At 32.8% G+C, this 18,023-nt stretch overlaps 1 protein-coding gene across 1 annotated transcript in view; it reads right to left on the reverse strand.

The window, feature by feature from the left end:
- Window positions 1–2,035: 2,035 nt before the first annotated feature.
- Window positions 2,036–18,023, reverse strand: part of LOC127727208 (nischarin-like) — a 31,086-nt gene continuing 15,098 nt past the window's right edge. The window contains exons 8-17 of the mRNA XM_052234681.1: window positions 17,922–18,017; window positions 16,648–16,773; window positions 15,423–15,618; window positions 14,366–14,424; window positions 12,645–12,773; window positions 11,910–12,020; window positions 11,288–11,336; window positions 9,943–10,073; window positions 7,738–7,772; window positions 2,036–6,374 (exon numbers count right to left, since the gene is read on the reverse strand). Of these exons, the coding sequence (XP_052090641.1) occupies window positions 3,905–6,374; window positions 7,738–7,772; window positions 9,943–10,073; window positions 11,288–11,336; window positions 11,910–12,020; window positions 12,645–12,773; window positions 14,366–14,424; window positions 15,423–15,618; window positions 16,648–16,773; window positions 17,922–18,017 (3,402 nt within the window). The 3' untranslated portion in view covers window positions 2,036–3,904. The remainder of the gene's footprint in view (window positions 6,375–7,737; window positions 7,773–9,942; window positions 10,074–11,287; window positions 11,337–11,909; window positions 12,021–12,644; window positions 12,774–14,365; window positions 14,425–15,422; window positions 15,619–16,647; window positions 16,774–17,921; window positions 18,018–18,023) is intronic.

Consider the following 18,023-nt stretch of genomic DNA (forward strand, 5'->3'; position numbering starts at 1 on the left):
CATTGTGTATACATTCCATAACATTTGGTTGAGGCAAACTAAAGTAAGAGAACGGAAACGAAAAATTCAGCAATTTTTCCATTTGTAGAGGGACATAACTCTAGAACAGCAAAAGTGACGCCACCAAAATTCAAACTTGATCTGTGTTTTGTGGTTATAAGCATTGTTTATAAGTTTCATAACATTTGGTTGAGGCAAACTAAAGTTAGAGAACGGAAACCAATTTTGGGACGTACAGACAAGGGTAAAACTTAATGCCCCCTCCGCTACGGCAGGGCATAAAAATGTAAACAGTAGAAAAGATCCCAGATATATATGAACGTGGCCGAAAATCTTTGACTCCTGACCTAAAAACTGGATGCCTAATAGGGGATCAAAACTTTTTGATTTGATATAAGAATAAGAAGTTGTGGTATGAAAGTCCAAATGAGGTGGATTATAAGCAAATATAGGTCACCGTAAAGCCTTCGAAAAATGAGAGAAACCCATAACGTATAGTCAGCTATAAAAGGCCTCGACATGACAAAATGTGAAACATTTCAAATGAGAAAACTATTAGCCTGATTTATGCAATGAAAAATGTGACAGACAGCAACCAAATAAAACCACTAAATTGCAGGCTCTTGTCTTGGAACAAGCACTTGAAGAAAGTGACAGGATAAAACATGTTTTTTTTAGAGATAAATCCTCCCCCTAACCTGGCACAGTGGTGAAAGAACAAACCTTAAAAATAAGTTGGAAATAGTTTGACTCATGGAAGACAGAAAGGCCATCAACAAAAAACAATTAAAATAAAAACATAAGACACAAAGTACCAATCTAAGAGTACTCACAGTTTTGAAAGCTAGTTCAGAGCCAATTACAACTAATAAATGATTCATGACTGTATGTACTATCAACTACAAAAACTTTTTTGTTGGCGTCTTTGTCAAATTTACTATCAACTACAACAACTTTTTCGTTGCAGTCTTTGTTAGATTTGTTTGTATGTTTGTTTGAATTTTTTAGTCGGTATTGTTGTATGTCTGTGATTTATGTTTACCAAATTATTGTCACATTAGCCTATTATGTCTTTGGGTTGCTCACCCAATTTTGTCGATAAAACGGAAGTATAAACAGTCACACAAGTGGGAAAATTTGCTAGCTATAAAACCAGGTTTAGCCCATCATTTTCTTAGGAAAAAAGTCAGGAATATGACAGTTGTTTTTCACTTTTTCCATTGGTTGATAACATTTGATTTTGTCAGTTTTTATGGACTTCCCCCTTTTGAATTTACCTTGGAGTTTGGTATTTTTGTTGTACTTTTTTATAGTATGCTCACATGAAGCTTGGGAAGATCTGATTCTGAGGTGCTTGAATTTGATTCTGACACAGTATAAGCGTGCTCACATGAAGCTTGACACCTAATTTCCTTATTTTGATACCAATTCGTAGTTTGTGAGAAAAATGTGACAAAAATTTCATGGGACAGACATTAAGCAGTATTCCCCTTCCATAGGGTGTTATTTGTGGTGATTTATTTACATTTGATTAATTGAGATCCACTTAAAGCTTACTTTACTTTACCATTCTTTGGCTATTGTTGAAAGCCATATTGAGACTTAAAGATGTGTAGATACCATTTATCTTTGGTAATGTTGGTGTGTTTTGTTTATTTATTTATGCATTACTTTTCTTGTTTGAATTGTTTTACATAAATTTCAGGGCCTTTTATAGCTTACTATGTGGTATGGGTTTTGCTCATTGTTGAAGGCCGTACAGTGACCTATAGTTGAAAACTTCTAAGTCATTTAGTCTCTGATAGAGAGTTGTCTCATTGGCAATCATACCACTTCTTTTGATTTTTATATTATTTGAAAACTTGTGAAAAATTCAGGCAGTTTCTAAATTAAAGTATGGTTTCATTGAATGGCTTTAACTATGTGACCATATGAATGACATCTAGAAGTAAGTTTTTACTGGTTTGCTGTTTCGCTGATTTGTTCTGTAAAATTGTTCCATTTGACTAAATTCCTGTAAAAGTAAAATTCAGAGTATCAATTTCAGTATTTTATTTAGGCCCCTGTTAAAATATCTACAGAAGGCAGTGTATAAATACATATTTAAGTAAACATTAATACATTTATATTGGTCTGGCAACATTGTGTGACATAACATTGTATAAAACAGTCATTCTGTTGGGATCATTTATAATTGTAAAGATAAACAGAACTCTTTTTTTTTAAATTTATACATAATTCATTTTTAATTTTAATTACACAGAATGCATAAAAAATTGAAAATAACATTTTATAAGAAGCATAAATTCACCAAAATTCAAACTTGATCTGTGTTTTGTGGTAATAAGCATTGTGTATAAGTTTCATAACATTTGGTTGAGGCAAACTTAAGTTAGAGAATGAAAACGAAAAAATCAGCAATTTTTCCATTTGTAAAGGGGCATAACTCTAGAACGGTTAACGTGACACCACCAAAATTCAAACTTGATCTGTGTTTTGTGGTAATAAGCATTGTGTATAAGTTTCATAACATTTGGTTGAGGCAAACTAAAGTTAGAGAACAGAAACAAATAAATGGGGAATGTGTCCATGGGACACAGATGATGCCCCCGCTTGCATACAACATTATAAAGGGACATAACTCAAGAACGGTAAAAGTGATGCTACCTTAATTGAAACTAGTCTGTGTATTGTGGTAATAAACATTGTGTATAAGTTTCATAACATTTGATTGAGGCAAACTTAAGTTAGAGAACGGAAACTAATTTCGGGACGTACGGACAAGGGTAAAACTTAATGCCCCCTCCGCTACTGCGGGGGCATAAATATTCAGCAATTTTTCCATTTGTAAAGGGGCATAACTCTAGAACGGTTAAAGTGACGCCAGCAAAATTCAAACTTGATCTGTTTTTTATGGTAATAAGCATTTTGTATAAGTTTCATAACATTTGGTTGAAGCAAACTAAAGTTAGAGAACGGAAACCAACTTTGGGACGTACGGACGTACGTACAGACAGACAAGGGTAAAACTTAATGCCCCCTCCGCTACGGTGGGGGCATAAAAAGATGTGTTATAAATCATGCCAGTACCAAAAATTAAAATGTTTCATGCTGTAAATTTTAAGAGTTTGATTTGAGAACATATTGTGTTGAAAACCTTAATGCAGTTGCAAAGGAAAGTATGTCTTGATTCTCCCCCAACTATTTTTGTTAAGTGTAGTACAGTTTAAACATTTATCTTTTACAAGATGATAAAACAGTTATCAAAATATTCAGTTTTTGTGTTTGCTAAAAACATTTTGTTATTTCAATGCTTGTTAATCTAGACAATATTTTTTCATTTGAAGTAAGTTTTTTTTTCAGGTTCCTTCCTTGCTTCAGCTCACAAGCAAATAAAAATAAGAAAATATGCATGATATAGCAGGACTTGATAAAAACACATCTTTACAATTGTTTGTCAAATCCATAAAAAAATGTTAAAATAAAAAAAACGCAAAAAAAATAAAAATATTCTTGTAATGAAGTCTCATGTTTGAATCTTGATTATTATTTGTTGAGTAGAAAGAACCATTTATGTATTGCAAGTCTTTAAAAATACTTTAAAATTATTGCAATCAGTCTTTTCATACCCGTGTCTAACTATCACTCCTCATGTTTATCTCTAATTTCAAAAGCAATATAACTAATTCAGTAAGATCATGTTACATCCTCAGGACCCCAATTTTAATGTCAACTGAAGCACCTTAGAAACTTTTTAAAGGAGTTATTTCCCTTTCTGTATATCACACAAGAAGTCAGTGTAACTTACACAAACTTTAAGCTGTAAAAGCTAATATTTCTTAAAGACAAAATGGCTGAGGAATTGAACATTTAATAATTATTAGAAATTAATCTGTGTCTAATTCTACAATAAATGTACTTCCAATTCATTGCCATGTTGTATATCTCTCCACTGGTTTCTAAGTAACAAAATAAATTTGTCCATTTCCTTTTCACTCTGAATGAACAACATTATTTCAATTTCTGGTGGAGATTGTCTCCCCTTGGAATCACTGTCTAAACTAAAGTGATCAGCATCCACCACAATATCATCTGGTTCATCAGAGAAGATGAGTGTCGCTATCTTACTGTCTTCTTTGAACAATAATATTCTCTTCAGAAAATCTACTTTCCTGCATTCAGTCAAGACATATCTTGGCGTGTTGGGAATTCCCCTTACAAAGTCTGGCAATGGATAACTTACAACATCTTCATTTATAATACACAAGTACTGATTGGTTAGAACGATGGACTTTGCAAATAAGTCAATCCCATCTGATTCAGATGACCTTATATAGCCCTGTAAGTACATCAAAATGTCTGCCTTTCTCTTAGCATTAAGAGGCAATCGTAAATGTTCAGTAATGACATACAGTAGATCTGTGATGACATCCTCTCCTGGATAAACAAACTGTACACGACTCGGGTGAGTGTATTCCATGCCTTCAATAGTCGTCTTTGTACGTTTATCAAATGCTCTATAAAAATCTTGTTCTAAGTCACTTGAACTCTTCTCTAACATTGGTGAGGACTGGAAAATGGAAAGCATTGCATTGAGGTAGTGCAATACCTTTTGTGTGACCATAGAATCACGAGTAACAATTGTGTAAACAGAATTCTGATCTTTTCCAGTGATACGAACGCATTGATCAAATAAGCCAATGTTGACCTGTTTGAGGTCACGGTAATTAAAGACATGATATGATCTGATGATTGTCCCTCTACTCTGCGAGCTATGAATTATCCCTGAACTGTGATGTTTGTCAAGATGTTTAACCTGGAATCCAATTACAGAGTCTGATTTATTACGGGAGTGAGTCATCCAGGACGGACGTTCAACCACTGGAGACTTGACAAGCTGTTCAGAAATAAAGTACATGGATCTTGTGCTAAACATGATCAGAGTAACAATTTCATGTTTAATATCTTGGTAGGGTACAACTGTACCCCACATGACATGATGTAATTGCTCCTGTTCTGAACCAATCAGAGAAATATCTGAATGAAAGTAATGCACCAAGTCATTACCAGAGGCTTTAGCTAACATTTCCAGCTTGGATGTTAATGGTTTTATCAAACTGTAGCATTGGAGTGACTCTTGTAAGTGTGATCCTAACTCAGGAGTTAGATAAGGAACATCAAATAATTTATTTGACAGTCCCGAAAGCCCTAATTGTTCGGAGTGGACATTTGTACCCGCCACAGTAAATGACCTATCTTTACATGTCACATTACTGGCTGGACAATTTCTGATATTTATATCTCCGTCATCTTCAGAAGAAATATCCTGACTGTCAGAGGATTCATTACCTCCTTCTGGTTCCTCCCTAATTGTAGGTGACATCTGGTGAGCATGTTCAGACCTAAGATTAGTTAATCTGTCAAGAAATGCATCTCTGGATTTCACTGAGAAAAAAGACACATGAAAGCCTACAGGGCCAATCAGTTCATGAAATATCATTGAAAATCCATATTTTTCAAATTTGATTTCATTTTGATGTGGCAGTGTTTTATGAGAGTGTTTCTCTTTGAATGTTATGTTGATTGTGATATCACTAATTTTGGTGCCAATGGAATGATTCTGAAGGAATGTGAAGTTAGGAGATTTAATGTCCTCTAATACTGTGATGTATGAAGGCTTTGGCCAGAACAGACAATCTAAATCAATTAAATATACACTGTTTTCTGATAAAAGTAACATGGCCATTTGTTCTATACCAGCTATGGTTACACACATGGCAAATGCTAGTCGTCCAGTACTTAGACCTTGTTCATCCTCCAGCTTAAAGATATGCTTAGCAAGGTCTCCATACTGAGAATGTTTGGTGATAGGTGATACTCCAGCCGAAGCTTGATCCTGCTTTAAGGAATTTTCTACTCCATCAGCGAATGATTTTCCAGCATCTGCATCAGTAACAACTAATGCAAATGTTCCGCTTGAGGAAACAAATGACTCTTCCAATCGAATAAATGAGTAGCATGCACCAATCAGAACCTCATGTATATTTGACAATGGCATAATGTAAAATGTCTCCATGTCTGGAATGTTCATAGATGTAGATTTTCCCTTTTTCAGTCGTAAAATAAAGATTCTTCTTTCAGTTAACACCACACAGCTTGGTTCTATCACCTGTTGGTTTGAATACTGAACAACCATGCACCATAAAATGTCAATGATCTTTTCTGCTACAGGTTCACAGTCGGTTAATGTTCCAAACAACCTTTTCTGCATCCAGTTAGAAAATTCTTTGTGGTACATTGTGGGTAATTTACTACAGTTAACTGCTGAGCTGTCCTTGGATGATTTCACCATTTTTTCTGTCATTTTATGTCCTCTAAAATAAAATAAAATTTTTCATAAAATAAACAATTTTGAATGAAATATAAATAATAACAAAATTGGTTCTTATAGGTTTTCCTCGTTGTTGCCGTACTGTGACCTATAGTTGCTTAAATTCTAGTCTTTCAGACATTGGTAAATGTCTGTCAGACAATCAATAGCTTTCTCCTTCAATTGAAAAAAAAATTGGACCATTAAACTAGCAAATTATCTAACTGCAGTGCAATATTTTCCAGGTTATTGTTATATCTTAGATAAAAGTTAGCTTTAATCATTTCTCTTCATAAATTAATCGAATTATTAACTGTTGGATTATATTATTTAAAACCTTTTTGAAGTTACGTTGACAATGCAATACAATTTCAATTTGATTTTTCCATGTCAGGATTTTACTTCGACAAAATAAGCAAAGCAAGCAAGCAATTGTCTTTATCTAAAAACAATTTTAAAAAGGGCAAATGGAAGAATATGACTTAGGATTTATATTACTGTGTATTCATTATTATTTATTATATATCAATTTTCATGGATTTCATAGGCATGGGTAAACCATGTATTCAAATGTTCAATGAAGTACAAATTTTCTATTATAGGCTATTTTTGTTGTTAGGGATGAGGGATGTATAAATACCCTGCCACGTCCGGACTGTGTTTTTGTTTGATGAGTTTTCAACTGATTTTTTATAGTTTGTTCTTATGTTGTGCTGTTACACCACTGTCCCAGGTTAGGGGAGAGTTGAGCGCTCAAAAACATGTTCAACCCAGCAACATTCTTTATGTGCCTGTCCTAAGTCAAGAGTCTGTAGTCTAGTGGTTGTTGTTGGTTCGTGTCTGGCATACTTGTATTCGTAAATCGTTTTGTTATAAATTAGGCTGTTAGTTTTCTCAATTGAATTGTTTCATATTTTTCATGTCGGGCCTTTTATAGCCCACCATAGGGAATGGGTTTTTCTCATTGTAGAGATAGTTGTCTCATTGGCAATCATACTACATCTCCTTATTTTTATATTGTATACAGACCTAGGTAAAACCACGAAATTACTTTTTTCTCAATCCAGGAAAATTGGTACAACCAAAATAAATGATTCCACAGTTGCTTTTTAGCAGTGAAATTTGTAATGTTAACACAAATACAGGAGCAGGCAATAACTTTTCCATTCATTTTAATATGTATTTGATGAAGTTAAGGCTTTTTATCTGTGGGATGCAACAAATTGTAATTTTTTAAAACAAATTTGCCATTGTTGTAATATGGGGAGGATGGGAGTACTTTTTTATAAATTAGAATTTAACTGTCCACACATATACCGCTGGACGCTAAGCAGCCATCCATAATCATCATCCACACTTATACTTACACCATGGTTTGTTCTTCCAGATGATCCTGTTTGTGCTGAAAATAACAAAATCATTTATTATTCCATGTGTGTATGTGTATTCAATGCAGGAGAAATGTTTCTACTATAAAGTATCACTTTATCTGAATCATATATAAAGGGTATTCATGGTTTGTGTGCCTTCATATTTTTATTTTTGACAGTTTGCTCTGAATACAATATCAAGTAGAAATTTGGGATTTTTTATAGGTGCTTAGGAAAATACCAATAAACACACCATCTATGGTCTTTCAACTCTTTCTCTGCTACATCTCACCGCAGAGAAATCACCATCAATCACATTTTAGCGCACAACTCCTCCTAGATTTCAAAATAAACATATTCCAATATGTATGTTTTATAAATTTGATGATTGATTGATTGCATGATTGATGGGTGTTAAATTCCTAGTGGCAATTCAGGACAAAAACATGTATATGTCATAAAATTACATTTTGCTATGTCTTAAGACTGATATGAGTTTAATTCTTAGCATGACAGCTTACAAAGATATAGCCCACAGGAGGACATAAATCTTCCAATACATAGAGTCCTACTTTAAGTTAACCAGTCTTTTTTTGTAACTGTAAGTACTGTAAATTGGTGATTTGTGTCCTGTATCATTCTATTAATGGGGGGTTGTTCTTTGTGCTTAGTACAAATCAGATAAGTCAAGACCTTTTCAAATGATTTTTACTGTTTGTTGTAATGTTGTACTGTTCCATGTAAGGGGATGGTTGAGGGCTCACAAACATATTAAATCCTGCCACATACTTTATGTATCCATCCCATTCAGAAGCATTTGGTTTAGTAGTTTTCATTGGTTGCTGTCATTATAAATGTTTTTCATTTAATGGTATTAGCTAAATCAGGCCGTTGATTTTCTCTTTTGACTTGTACAACTTCCTTCACCCAAGGCATGAAAGCTAGGATGATATTTCTCAAGTGGATTTTAAAAATATAAATTTCCTAAGGGCTTGCAAGCAAACATTTTCAAAACAAACTATACAAGAATGTTTTTAGGGTTTTGCAGAACACTGTGTCTTGCCTAAGATTCTACTGTCAGTGTAAAAGTGTAATTCTGACTGCCAAAAACAAAAAACAAAGTCTATTTACCAGTAAAATACAGAAAAACATAAAAAAAAAGATTTCTTCAGATACTATTTATACTTGACCATGAAGAAACTTCTGTCTAAGTATTGTAACATTCCACAAAGGTAGCCAGATGGCTATGTCTCACATCTGCAAATTTCTTGCAGGCTCAACAAAAATAAAATTGTTCCTCAATCCACAAAATTGGTGACCATAAAAATAAACGGTTGACACAGAAAATGTCACAATTTTTTGTAATTTGGTAGTATAATGAAAATACTGAATCCAAATGGTAATATTTTAACACGTAAACTATGCAAAACATTCAAAGTCAATGAACCATGACTTAGGGTGCAGGACCAATGGAACCTTGGTGGAAATTAAACATGCCAATGCTTATTAAACTGCATACCAAATACCATGACTTATCACCAAATACCATGACTTATCACCAAATACCACTGACTTACCATAAGTGGTTCCCTTGATACTAACCTAAGTTAATAGACCATGACTGAGGGGGCAGGGCCAAATTATCTCCATGGAAATGAGATGTGCCAATGTTAATACAACTGCATACCAAATACCATGACTTATCATAAGTGGTTCCCTTGATACTAACCTAAACACAAACTTTAACTTGTAAACAATTTAAAAGTTTCAAAGTCAATGAACCCTGATAGTGAGTGGGGCCAAATAATCTCAATGGAAAAGAAGACTTGCAAATGCTAATATTATCATTGACTTAACATTAGTGGTTCGTCTTAAATTGATCTAATCACAAACTTTAACATGCAAACTATGCAAATATTCAAGCCAATAGACCATGACTGAGGGGCGGTGCCAAATAATCTCCATGGAAATGAGATGTGCCAATGTTAATACAACTGCATACAAAATATTATTGACATACCACTAGTGGTTCCCCTCAAACTGACCTAATCACAAACTAATACATTGTTGATGATGCAGACGTCGGAAATAGCATACCCAATCTCTCGCTTTTATACTCTTTCAAGGCAAGACAATAAATGAATCTGCAGTGGTATCAAGAATTCCGCAAACAAAATAAATCACCACTGTAATAGAACTTACCTCTGATGTTAGTGAAGACATGCTTGAAGTGCTTGATGTTCTGTTCTGGCCAGATGATTTAGTGTTGGATGATTCTTGGTTAATACTTGATGATGAAAGACTAGTGGGACGAACTGTACTCCAACCTAATTCTAGAAATTCAACATATACATAAATATTTACTGCTGGTTTATATGACTGTTGCATTCCTTTTTGGTTATTTCAACTTATTAAACAACAAGGGGGGGGGGGGGGGGGAGAAATGGTACTATAAATTCTTAAGTTTTTATACATGTAATTGCAAAGTGTGACAGAGTAGGTTTTGCAAAATTAAAAACTCACATTTTAAATTTAATAATAATAATCATAATAATTTGTAATAATATTTGTATACAATATTTCCTCAAATTCTAATAATCTCACATCTTAGTGAATTGTTCAACAATAAATGCACACAGAAATTTCTTAACCTACAACACTCATCAGAAATATCAAAAGTCAATAATATATACACATCATGTGAGAATATGCAAATAAATGGATAAAAGACTCAAATGCCTGAATGTTTCTTAAACAACAGAAACATTCAAATATATGGAGATATAAAATGGGAATAAATCTCTAATCAACTACAAAATGAGTGGTGTACAATTCAATAGGTATACAAACTTTCTGTGAAGTTTCAAGGATCTATAGGTCACTTTTCCCTGACCGACCACTTACCCAACATCCTGACATCATTAGACTATATATACTTCCCATTTGATGTGTCAATCGTTCTGATATGCAATATGGGAAATTTAAATTTCAACTTTACTTTAAGAGTTTAAACTGTCTAAACTTCTCTTATATAAAGAACATTTTACAACACTAAGACTTTTGGCTTTTGAAATTTGAAGAGAATATCTTACATTGTACATGATAATTTATTATTATTTACGGCAAAATCCATTGTGATTTTATTTGATTTTATTTGTTATCAAACAATGACAATAAAGTTGGTGAATACAGGACTGGTAATAGTGTACTTGGGATGAGAAGATGGTGAAAGTTGGTGATAACAGCAGAAAGCAGGCATATGCTAATTAAGTATCTTGCAACTGTCAGTTTAATTTAAAATATAGCAATATTATTTAGATGAAACTACTTATGTGAATTTCACCACGCTATCAACTGATGCTTAATCTAAATCATTCAACTTGGATAAAAAAATAATCTATTACATTGTACATCTATAACTGTCAAAAAGAACTTCCTTATTCCCTAAATAGTTCCACACTTTTTACTACAATATTCTGTGTAAACACAGTGATTGGTAGATGACTGTAAACAAGGTGTAAAGGAAGGAAGATACATACTTCATTACCTGAAGTTTGACTGCTCTCAGATTCTCTTCTCAAACTTGTATAGGATGTCTGAAATACACAATAAACATAATTGAGGTAGTTCGGGTTAGGTGGGCGGGTTGAGTTTAAACCCACCACATTCTTTTAATGTGCCCTTCTTACGTCAGGAGCCTGTAATTCAGTAGTTGTAGTTTGTTGCTGTCTGGCAAATGTTTTTCATTTGTATTAGCATAAATTAGGTCATTGGATTTCTTTTTTAACTCTTTCTCGTTTTTTCAAGGCTATATCTTTTTATAGCTTATAATAAAGTTTGGGTTTTTCTCATTGTTGAAGGACAAACAGTGACTTATAGTTGCTTACATCCTTGTCCTTTGAATGAACCTTTGATCCTTTATTATGAAATATTTTATCAATATACCAATTTATTCTTTCTTCAATAAAACATTATCAGTGTATCCTATCAAATTTTAATGGATTCCGTCTTTGCCTATGAATTTACATTTTACATATTTTATCTATGTACCCATCATGCAGCATTCTGATAAATTCTATCAGGTATAAGAGATATCAGTTATATTTCTTTAAAAACATACAACAATCTGATCTATTTTTTCTACCATGACAATAAATAAATAAACATACAGTTTTTTCTTTCTCCATCTTTTCTTTCTTTTCTTTAGATTTCTGTATTGCTTGAACAACTCTGACGGTATCTAGTTCCTTCTCTGTCGGTTTATCTTGATCCAGTGTAGCCTGAAAGTAAGTTATGTTTTAAATGATTTTTAATGTAAATTATGTTTATTCTCCCCTTAATATGTAGATTTTAGTATGAACATAGCCTTATTCAGAAAAGTGATTCTTATATTTATACAGATTTACACACTTATAATGACAAAGAAAGGATATAGTGTATAAATTTATAATACAAAATCACTACAGGTAAATGTTTAAGTAGTTGAGCCAAGAGCGCAAGCAATGCCTTGCCTTTGCATGAAATTGTTGCCTGAATAAAATGGAATATTTAGAAGGTATCGTACAAGAAGTTAGAAAATGGCTCTGTAGAAAAATTTAATAAGGATATCCCAGTGTATGGATATTGCCTTAAATATGACTGTTAAAAAGACCTATAACTTTGGAAAGCAGTTACAGATACAAAAGTGAGACAGCAGAAAGGACAGACTTCCCCCATCACTATATACTGTCTGCTTTATAAAACAGGGGGTATAATAAATACTAATAAAGCTTATAGAGGGTAAGTAAGTCAAGTACTGATATGATAATGAAAAGTTGCATTCTCGTAATATTTGCAACTGCTCTGGTCAATAAGGGATTAATAGGTCAATCAATAAAAAAATCCTAATCAAGTCTCATACTTACTTCAACAACCCTGTCACCAAACATAGCTAAGACCTTAGTTCTGTAGTCTAGTACCCCAGTAACCGGGTTCCCCGTCAAATACAGACATTCTAAGCATGGCAGTCCACAAACATATTTAACTTCTGGTATCTGAAAAAAAAAATGAATATGAAAGCTTCACTTACAAATTTTATCAAAATAAATTCAGTTTCAATATTTTCTTTTCAAGTGGACTTTTCAAGTGGACTTGGAAAAAGGGTGAAGGTTTGGTACCATTAAAACGTTTAAACCCGCTGCATTTGTTTGCACCTGTCCTAAGTCAGGAATCTGATGTTCAGTAGTTGTCGTTTGTTGATGTGGTTCATAAGTGTTTCTCGTTTCTCGTTTTTTATATAGATTAGACCGTTGGTTTTCCCGTTTGAATGGTTTTACACCAGTAATTTTTTGGGGCCCTTTATAGCTTACTGTTCGGTGTGAGCCAAGGCTCCGTGTTGAAGACTGTACTGTGACCTATAATGGTTTACTTTTATAAATTTTGACTTGGATGGAGAGTTGTCTCATTGGCACTCATACCACATCTTCTTATATCTATTTAGACTGTATCTTACACAAACTTAAAAGCAGTCCAGTTACACTGTATTAAACTTGTAGGCAACAGGTTAATAAGTATATTAGAACAAGCATTCTGAGAGTATTGCATGGCAATACATAGTCCCCTACCGGGTAAAAATTCATTATACTGGAACAAAATGCTAACTTGTTCTATAACTTGTCATGGTGTAAACAAAATGTAAATATAATGTCAATATCTTCAAGCATGACTAAAAACAGTGTTGAAAACTGATTATATGAGTGAATTTTTCAAGTCCAAGGACCATAACACTGCACAAAATTATTATACAGAAACAAAAATTTGAACTTGATCTGTAACTTGTCATGATAAAACTATATACCAATTATCAATCAATATCTTATAAGCATGATGAAAAAAACATTAGATGTGATTAATAGTTCTCTAGAATTAGATATGATGTAATACAGTGTATATCTATTTCAAATTATAATCAGATATAATTAATAGTTCCAAATATTTTTTCTTTCATTTGTCACAAACTAATATAGATTTGTAACTTATCTATAAAATGTCAACAACTTTTATCTACACCATGTAATGTATTGAAATATATACATAAATAAAAATAGATTATTATCTAATTAAAGGATTTCTCTTCATAATTTTTTTTGATATATATAGCATTCAGAAAATTAGTTTATACTAAATAACAAACAAACCTGTCAAAAAATTCTTCAAATAATTTAACAAAGAATGTCTTTTAAAAAATGAGTTATCTCCCTTTGTACAGAAATATGGTTTAACATAGTACTCTAACATTAGATATGGTCCAGAGTTATGGTCCATAACTCTGAACTAAATCATCAGACTGGAACAAAATTCGAACTTGATCTATAACTTGTCATGATAAAACTATATACCAAATATCAAATCAATATCTTCAAGAACGAAGAAAAAAAGTGTGGAAAACTGATTTGCCGGACTGACGGATGGACAGACAGACGGACAGATGGATGGAGTGCAAACATAAAGTCCCCTTTGACTTCGTGGGTAGGGGACTAATAAAAGTTGGTCTGGTAAATGGGTAATAGGTGCAAGGTTTAGGTAAACATCTATTTAATATCAAATATTCAAATCATTATATCAACAAACAATATGAAAAACTAACCTGTGAGATGTTGTTATCCATAACATCTAAATTCTCCAATGAAAATAGCTTTGACAAACCTATAACAGAATACATGTATCAGAAAATTAACAACACTTTCTGTACCTTTGTTATCTGTCCTATCAAAGAACTTAAAAAGTCATTAAATACCTAAAATGTTATGTTCCCTCTAAAAAAATCTATATTTTCTGTGCAATGATTAATGACTTTTTTCTCCATCAAATTAAAATGTGTTATCATGGACAAATGTTACTTATATTAAGAAGCAAATGAAACCTTTCCACAGAATCAGTTGGAGTTTACCTGGACATTTAAATTCTGCAAAGTTAATTGTCCTATCAAAATGAACACAACAGCTATTGTTCTCTGTTCCACATGTGTTTTCATTACTAGGAGTTATTTTTTATACAGCCAATTAATCAAAGAATAATAGGTTTTTCAAAGAGAAATTTTAAATTCCTGTCCAATGAACTCCGCAAACAACAATAGTTATTGTGTTTATTCAATAGGACAGTTCACTTTGCAAAAATTAAATGGCCAGGTGAACTCCAAGAGATTCTGGGGAAAAGGTTTCATTTCCTTCACAATAACATTATCTATCTACAGTACAAGTCTTTTGAATCAGTATCCATATAGACAGTTAAAAAAGTTTTTCTGTTGATATGCTGAATGGTTTGTGTGTATAATTAGTGCACATAATTCAACTTTGCTTATTTGTAAAAAGAACCATGAATTCTTTATCAAATAAGACAAATACAGAAACCAACTGGTTCTACAGGTTCCCTCAAGCTTTCATTGCCCATTCCATTGTTTTACACTAATGACAGTCCTGCAATAGGTTGTAAACAAGTCTTAATATGGATTCATTATTATTTGTGGGTAACCCATTTTCATTGATTTCGGGGTATAGGGAAACCAAAAAGTTCAAGCTTCAACAAAAAATTGGTACCCACAAAAATAAATGAACCCACAGAATATTGATAAGGGTCTTACTTTAAATGCAAACTTTAATGAAAACATTGCACTCACTTAAACCATAAAATAAGGTTCCACCTACCACTGAGACTACTGAGTTTATTGCCAGCTAGATTGAGTTTCTTTAGATTTCCTAGTTTGGTATGTAGTGAGTCAAGATGACTGATGTTATTGTATGACAGATTAAGTATGGTCAGCTGACTTAACCAATTCAGATGTTCTATTGATTCTAGTTTGTTGTAACTCAAGTCAAGTACTTCTACTCTTGGTAATAATTGCTGTAAATATAGAACAAAAAGTGGCTTGTTAAGTGTTTTATTATATACTTACTAATAAATACACGGTAATGTTATGTGTAATACAATCAATGGCAATTATTCTGTGATGATATCAATATTTGTTGCAGTTCACACGCTTTATAGAACCTTAACAGAAAATGTCAGTTTTAAAGTATATAATGAAGTGCATATGATATGGCTTTTCAATATCGCACACCATGTTAACCCTCAACCAATTTAATTCATCTAGCAGAGCTCTACGGGTTATATTGGTGTCTCTGGTTGATATAGGTGTGATATTGAAAATGCCATATATCATTTCATTTTTATAACACAGAGTTGTGACGACTTACCACACTATCATCTATGTGTAATATAGAGTTGTGACTTACCACACAATCATCTATGTGTAACATAGAGTTCTGATTTACAATCCTATCATCTATGTGTGATATAGAGATGTGACTTACCACAGTATAATTTATGTGTAATATAGAGATGTGACTTACCACACTATCATCTATGTGTGATATAGAATTGTGACTTACCACACTATCATCTATGTGTAATATAGAGATGTGACTTACCACAGTATAATCTATGTGTAATATAGAGTTGTGACTTACCACAGTATAATTTATGTGTAATATAGAGTTGTGACTTACCACAGTATAATCTATGTGTAATATAGAGTTGTGACTTACCACAGTATAATTTATGTGTAATATAGAGTAGTGACTTACCACACTATCATCTATGTGTGATATAGAATTGTGACTTACCACACTATCATCATCTGGTGATATAGAGTTGTGACTTACCACACTATCATCATCTGGTGATATAGAGTTGTGACTTACCACACTATCATCTACTGGTGATATAGAGTTGTGACTTACCACACTATCATCTATGTGTAATATAGAGTAGTGACTTACCACACTATCATCTATGTGTAATATAGAGTTGTGACTTACCACACTATCATCTATGTGTAATATCTATGTGTAATATAGAGTTGTGACTTACCACACTATCATCTATGTGTAATATAGAATTGTGACTAAAATCAACTTCTATCAAATTCTCCCAATGTGATACAACCATAGTACCATCCTCGGCTTTCCAATGGGGAATATCTTGTAACATTATATCCTTTAATCAACAAAACAGTGAATTACTTTACATAAAGGTCATACAATGTTAGTAGTCTACTAAATTCTACTTTACTAAATTCTGTCATAGATACAAAGATTTGGTTTGAAAGTTTAGCTGTACCTGAAAAAATCTTATTACAAATGGGATAGCAAATCATAATATTAACTGTGATGTTGTTTAACAAGCCTGTAATTTTTGGGGCCCTTTATAGCTTGCTGTTCGGTGTGAGCCAATGCTCCGTGTTGAAGGCCGTACCTTGACCTATAATGGTTTACTTTTATAAATTGTTACTTGGATGGAGAGTTGTCTCATTGGCACTCATACCACATCTTCCTATATCTGTAAATTTAGATACGATGTTGGTAAACTTATCTATCCTTTAAATAAACTTGTTTTAAAAGGTTACCAATACAACACTTTAATTAGATCTTTGAAGACTGTTTTTATAATAATAGTAAATATTGATTTGTTTTATCATAAATTAAAACCCCAACTAAATATTAGTTTTATACACATATATATATGTACATTCAAGGTCCCACAATCTGTTTATACCTGTATTTTGGCATTGCACATAGTCATGTTTTTCTCAGACTGTTAATGACATCTTTACACTAAATCTATTGGATGTTGGATGTGATTGATATTTTAGTCTTAGATATATGATTTTTTCTGTGAGTACTCTCAGATCTGTACTTTAAGTTTTAAGTCTCTTTTGTGGGTTTTTTTTGTACTTTTTATTGATCTGTGAGTTAAGCCTTTTTCAACCGATTTTTATAGTTTGTTCTTATTTTGTACTGTTAGATCACTGTCCCAAGTTAGGGGAGGGTTTGGCGCCAGCAAACATGTTTAACCATGCCACATTCTGTATGTGCCTGTCCCAATTCAGTGCTTGTCGTTTGTTGTTTATTGTTTTGTACATTAATCAGGCACTTAGTTTTCTGGTAAGAATTGATTTACATTTGTCATTTTGGGGCCTTTTATAGCTTACTATGCCGTATGGGTTTTGCTCATTGTTGAAGGCCGTATGGTGACCTATGGTTTGTACCTTCTACGTCATTAGGTCTTAGGTGGAGAGTTGTCATACCACATCTTCTTATTCTTACAAGTGACATGCATGAGTTCTCTTGTATTAAAAGACTTACCCTTATGGAATTTAAAGAATAATGTATAAACAAATGTTCTATCGACTGTTTATTTGTCTCTAAACCAGATATCAAGAATGGATCACTATGCTCTATCTGAAA

Source organism: Mytilus californianus, unplaced genomic scaffold, assembly GCF_021869535.1.
Source record: "Mytilus californianus isolate M0D057914Y unplaced genomic scaffold, xbMytCali1.0.p SCAF_19, whole genome shotgun sequence".
Lineage (NCBI taxonomy): Eukaryota > Metazoa > Mollusca > Bivalvia > Mytilida > Mytilidae > Mytilus > Mytilus californianus.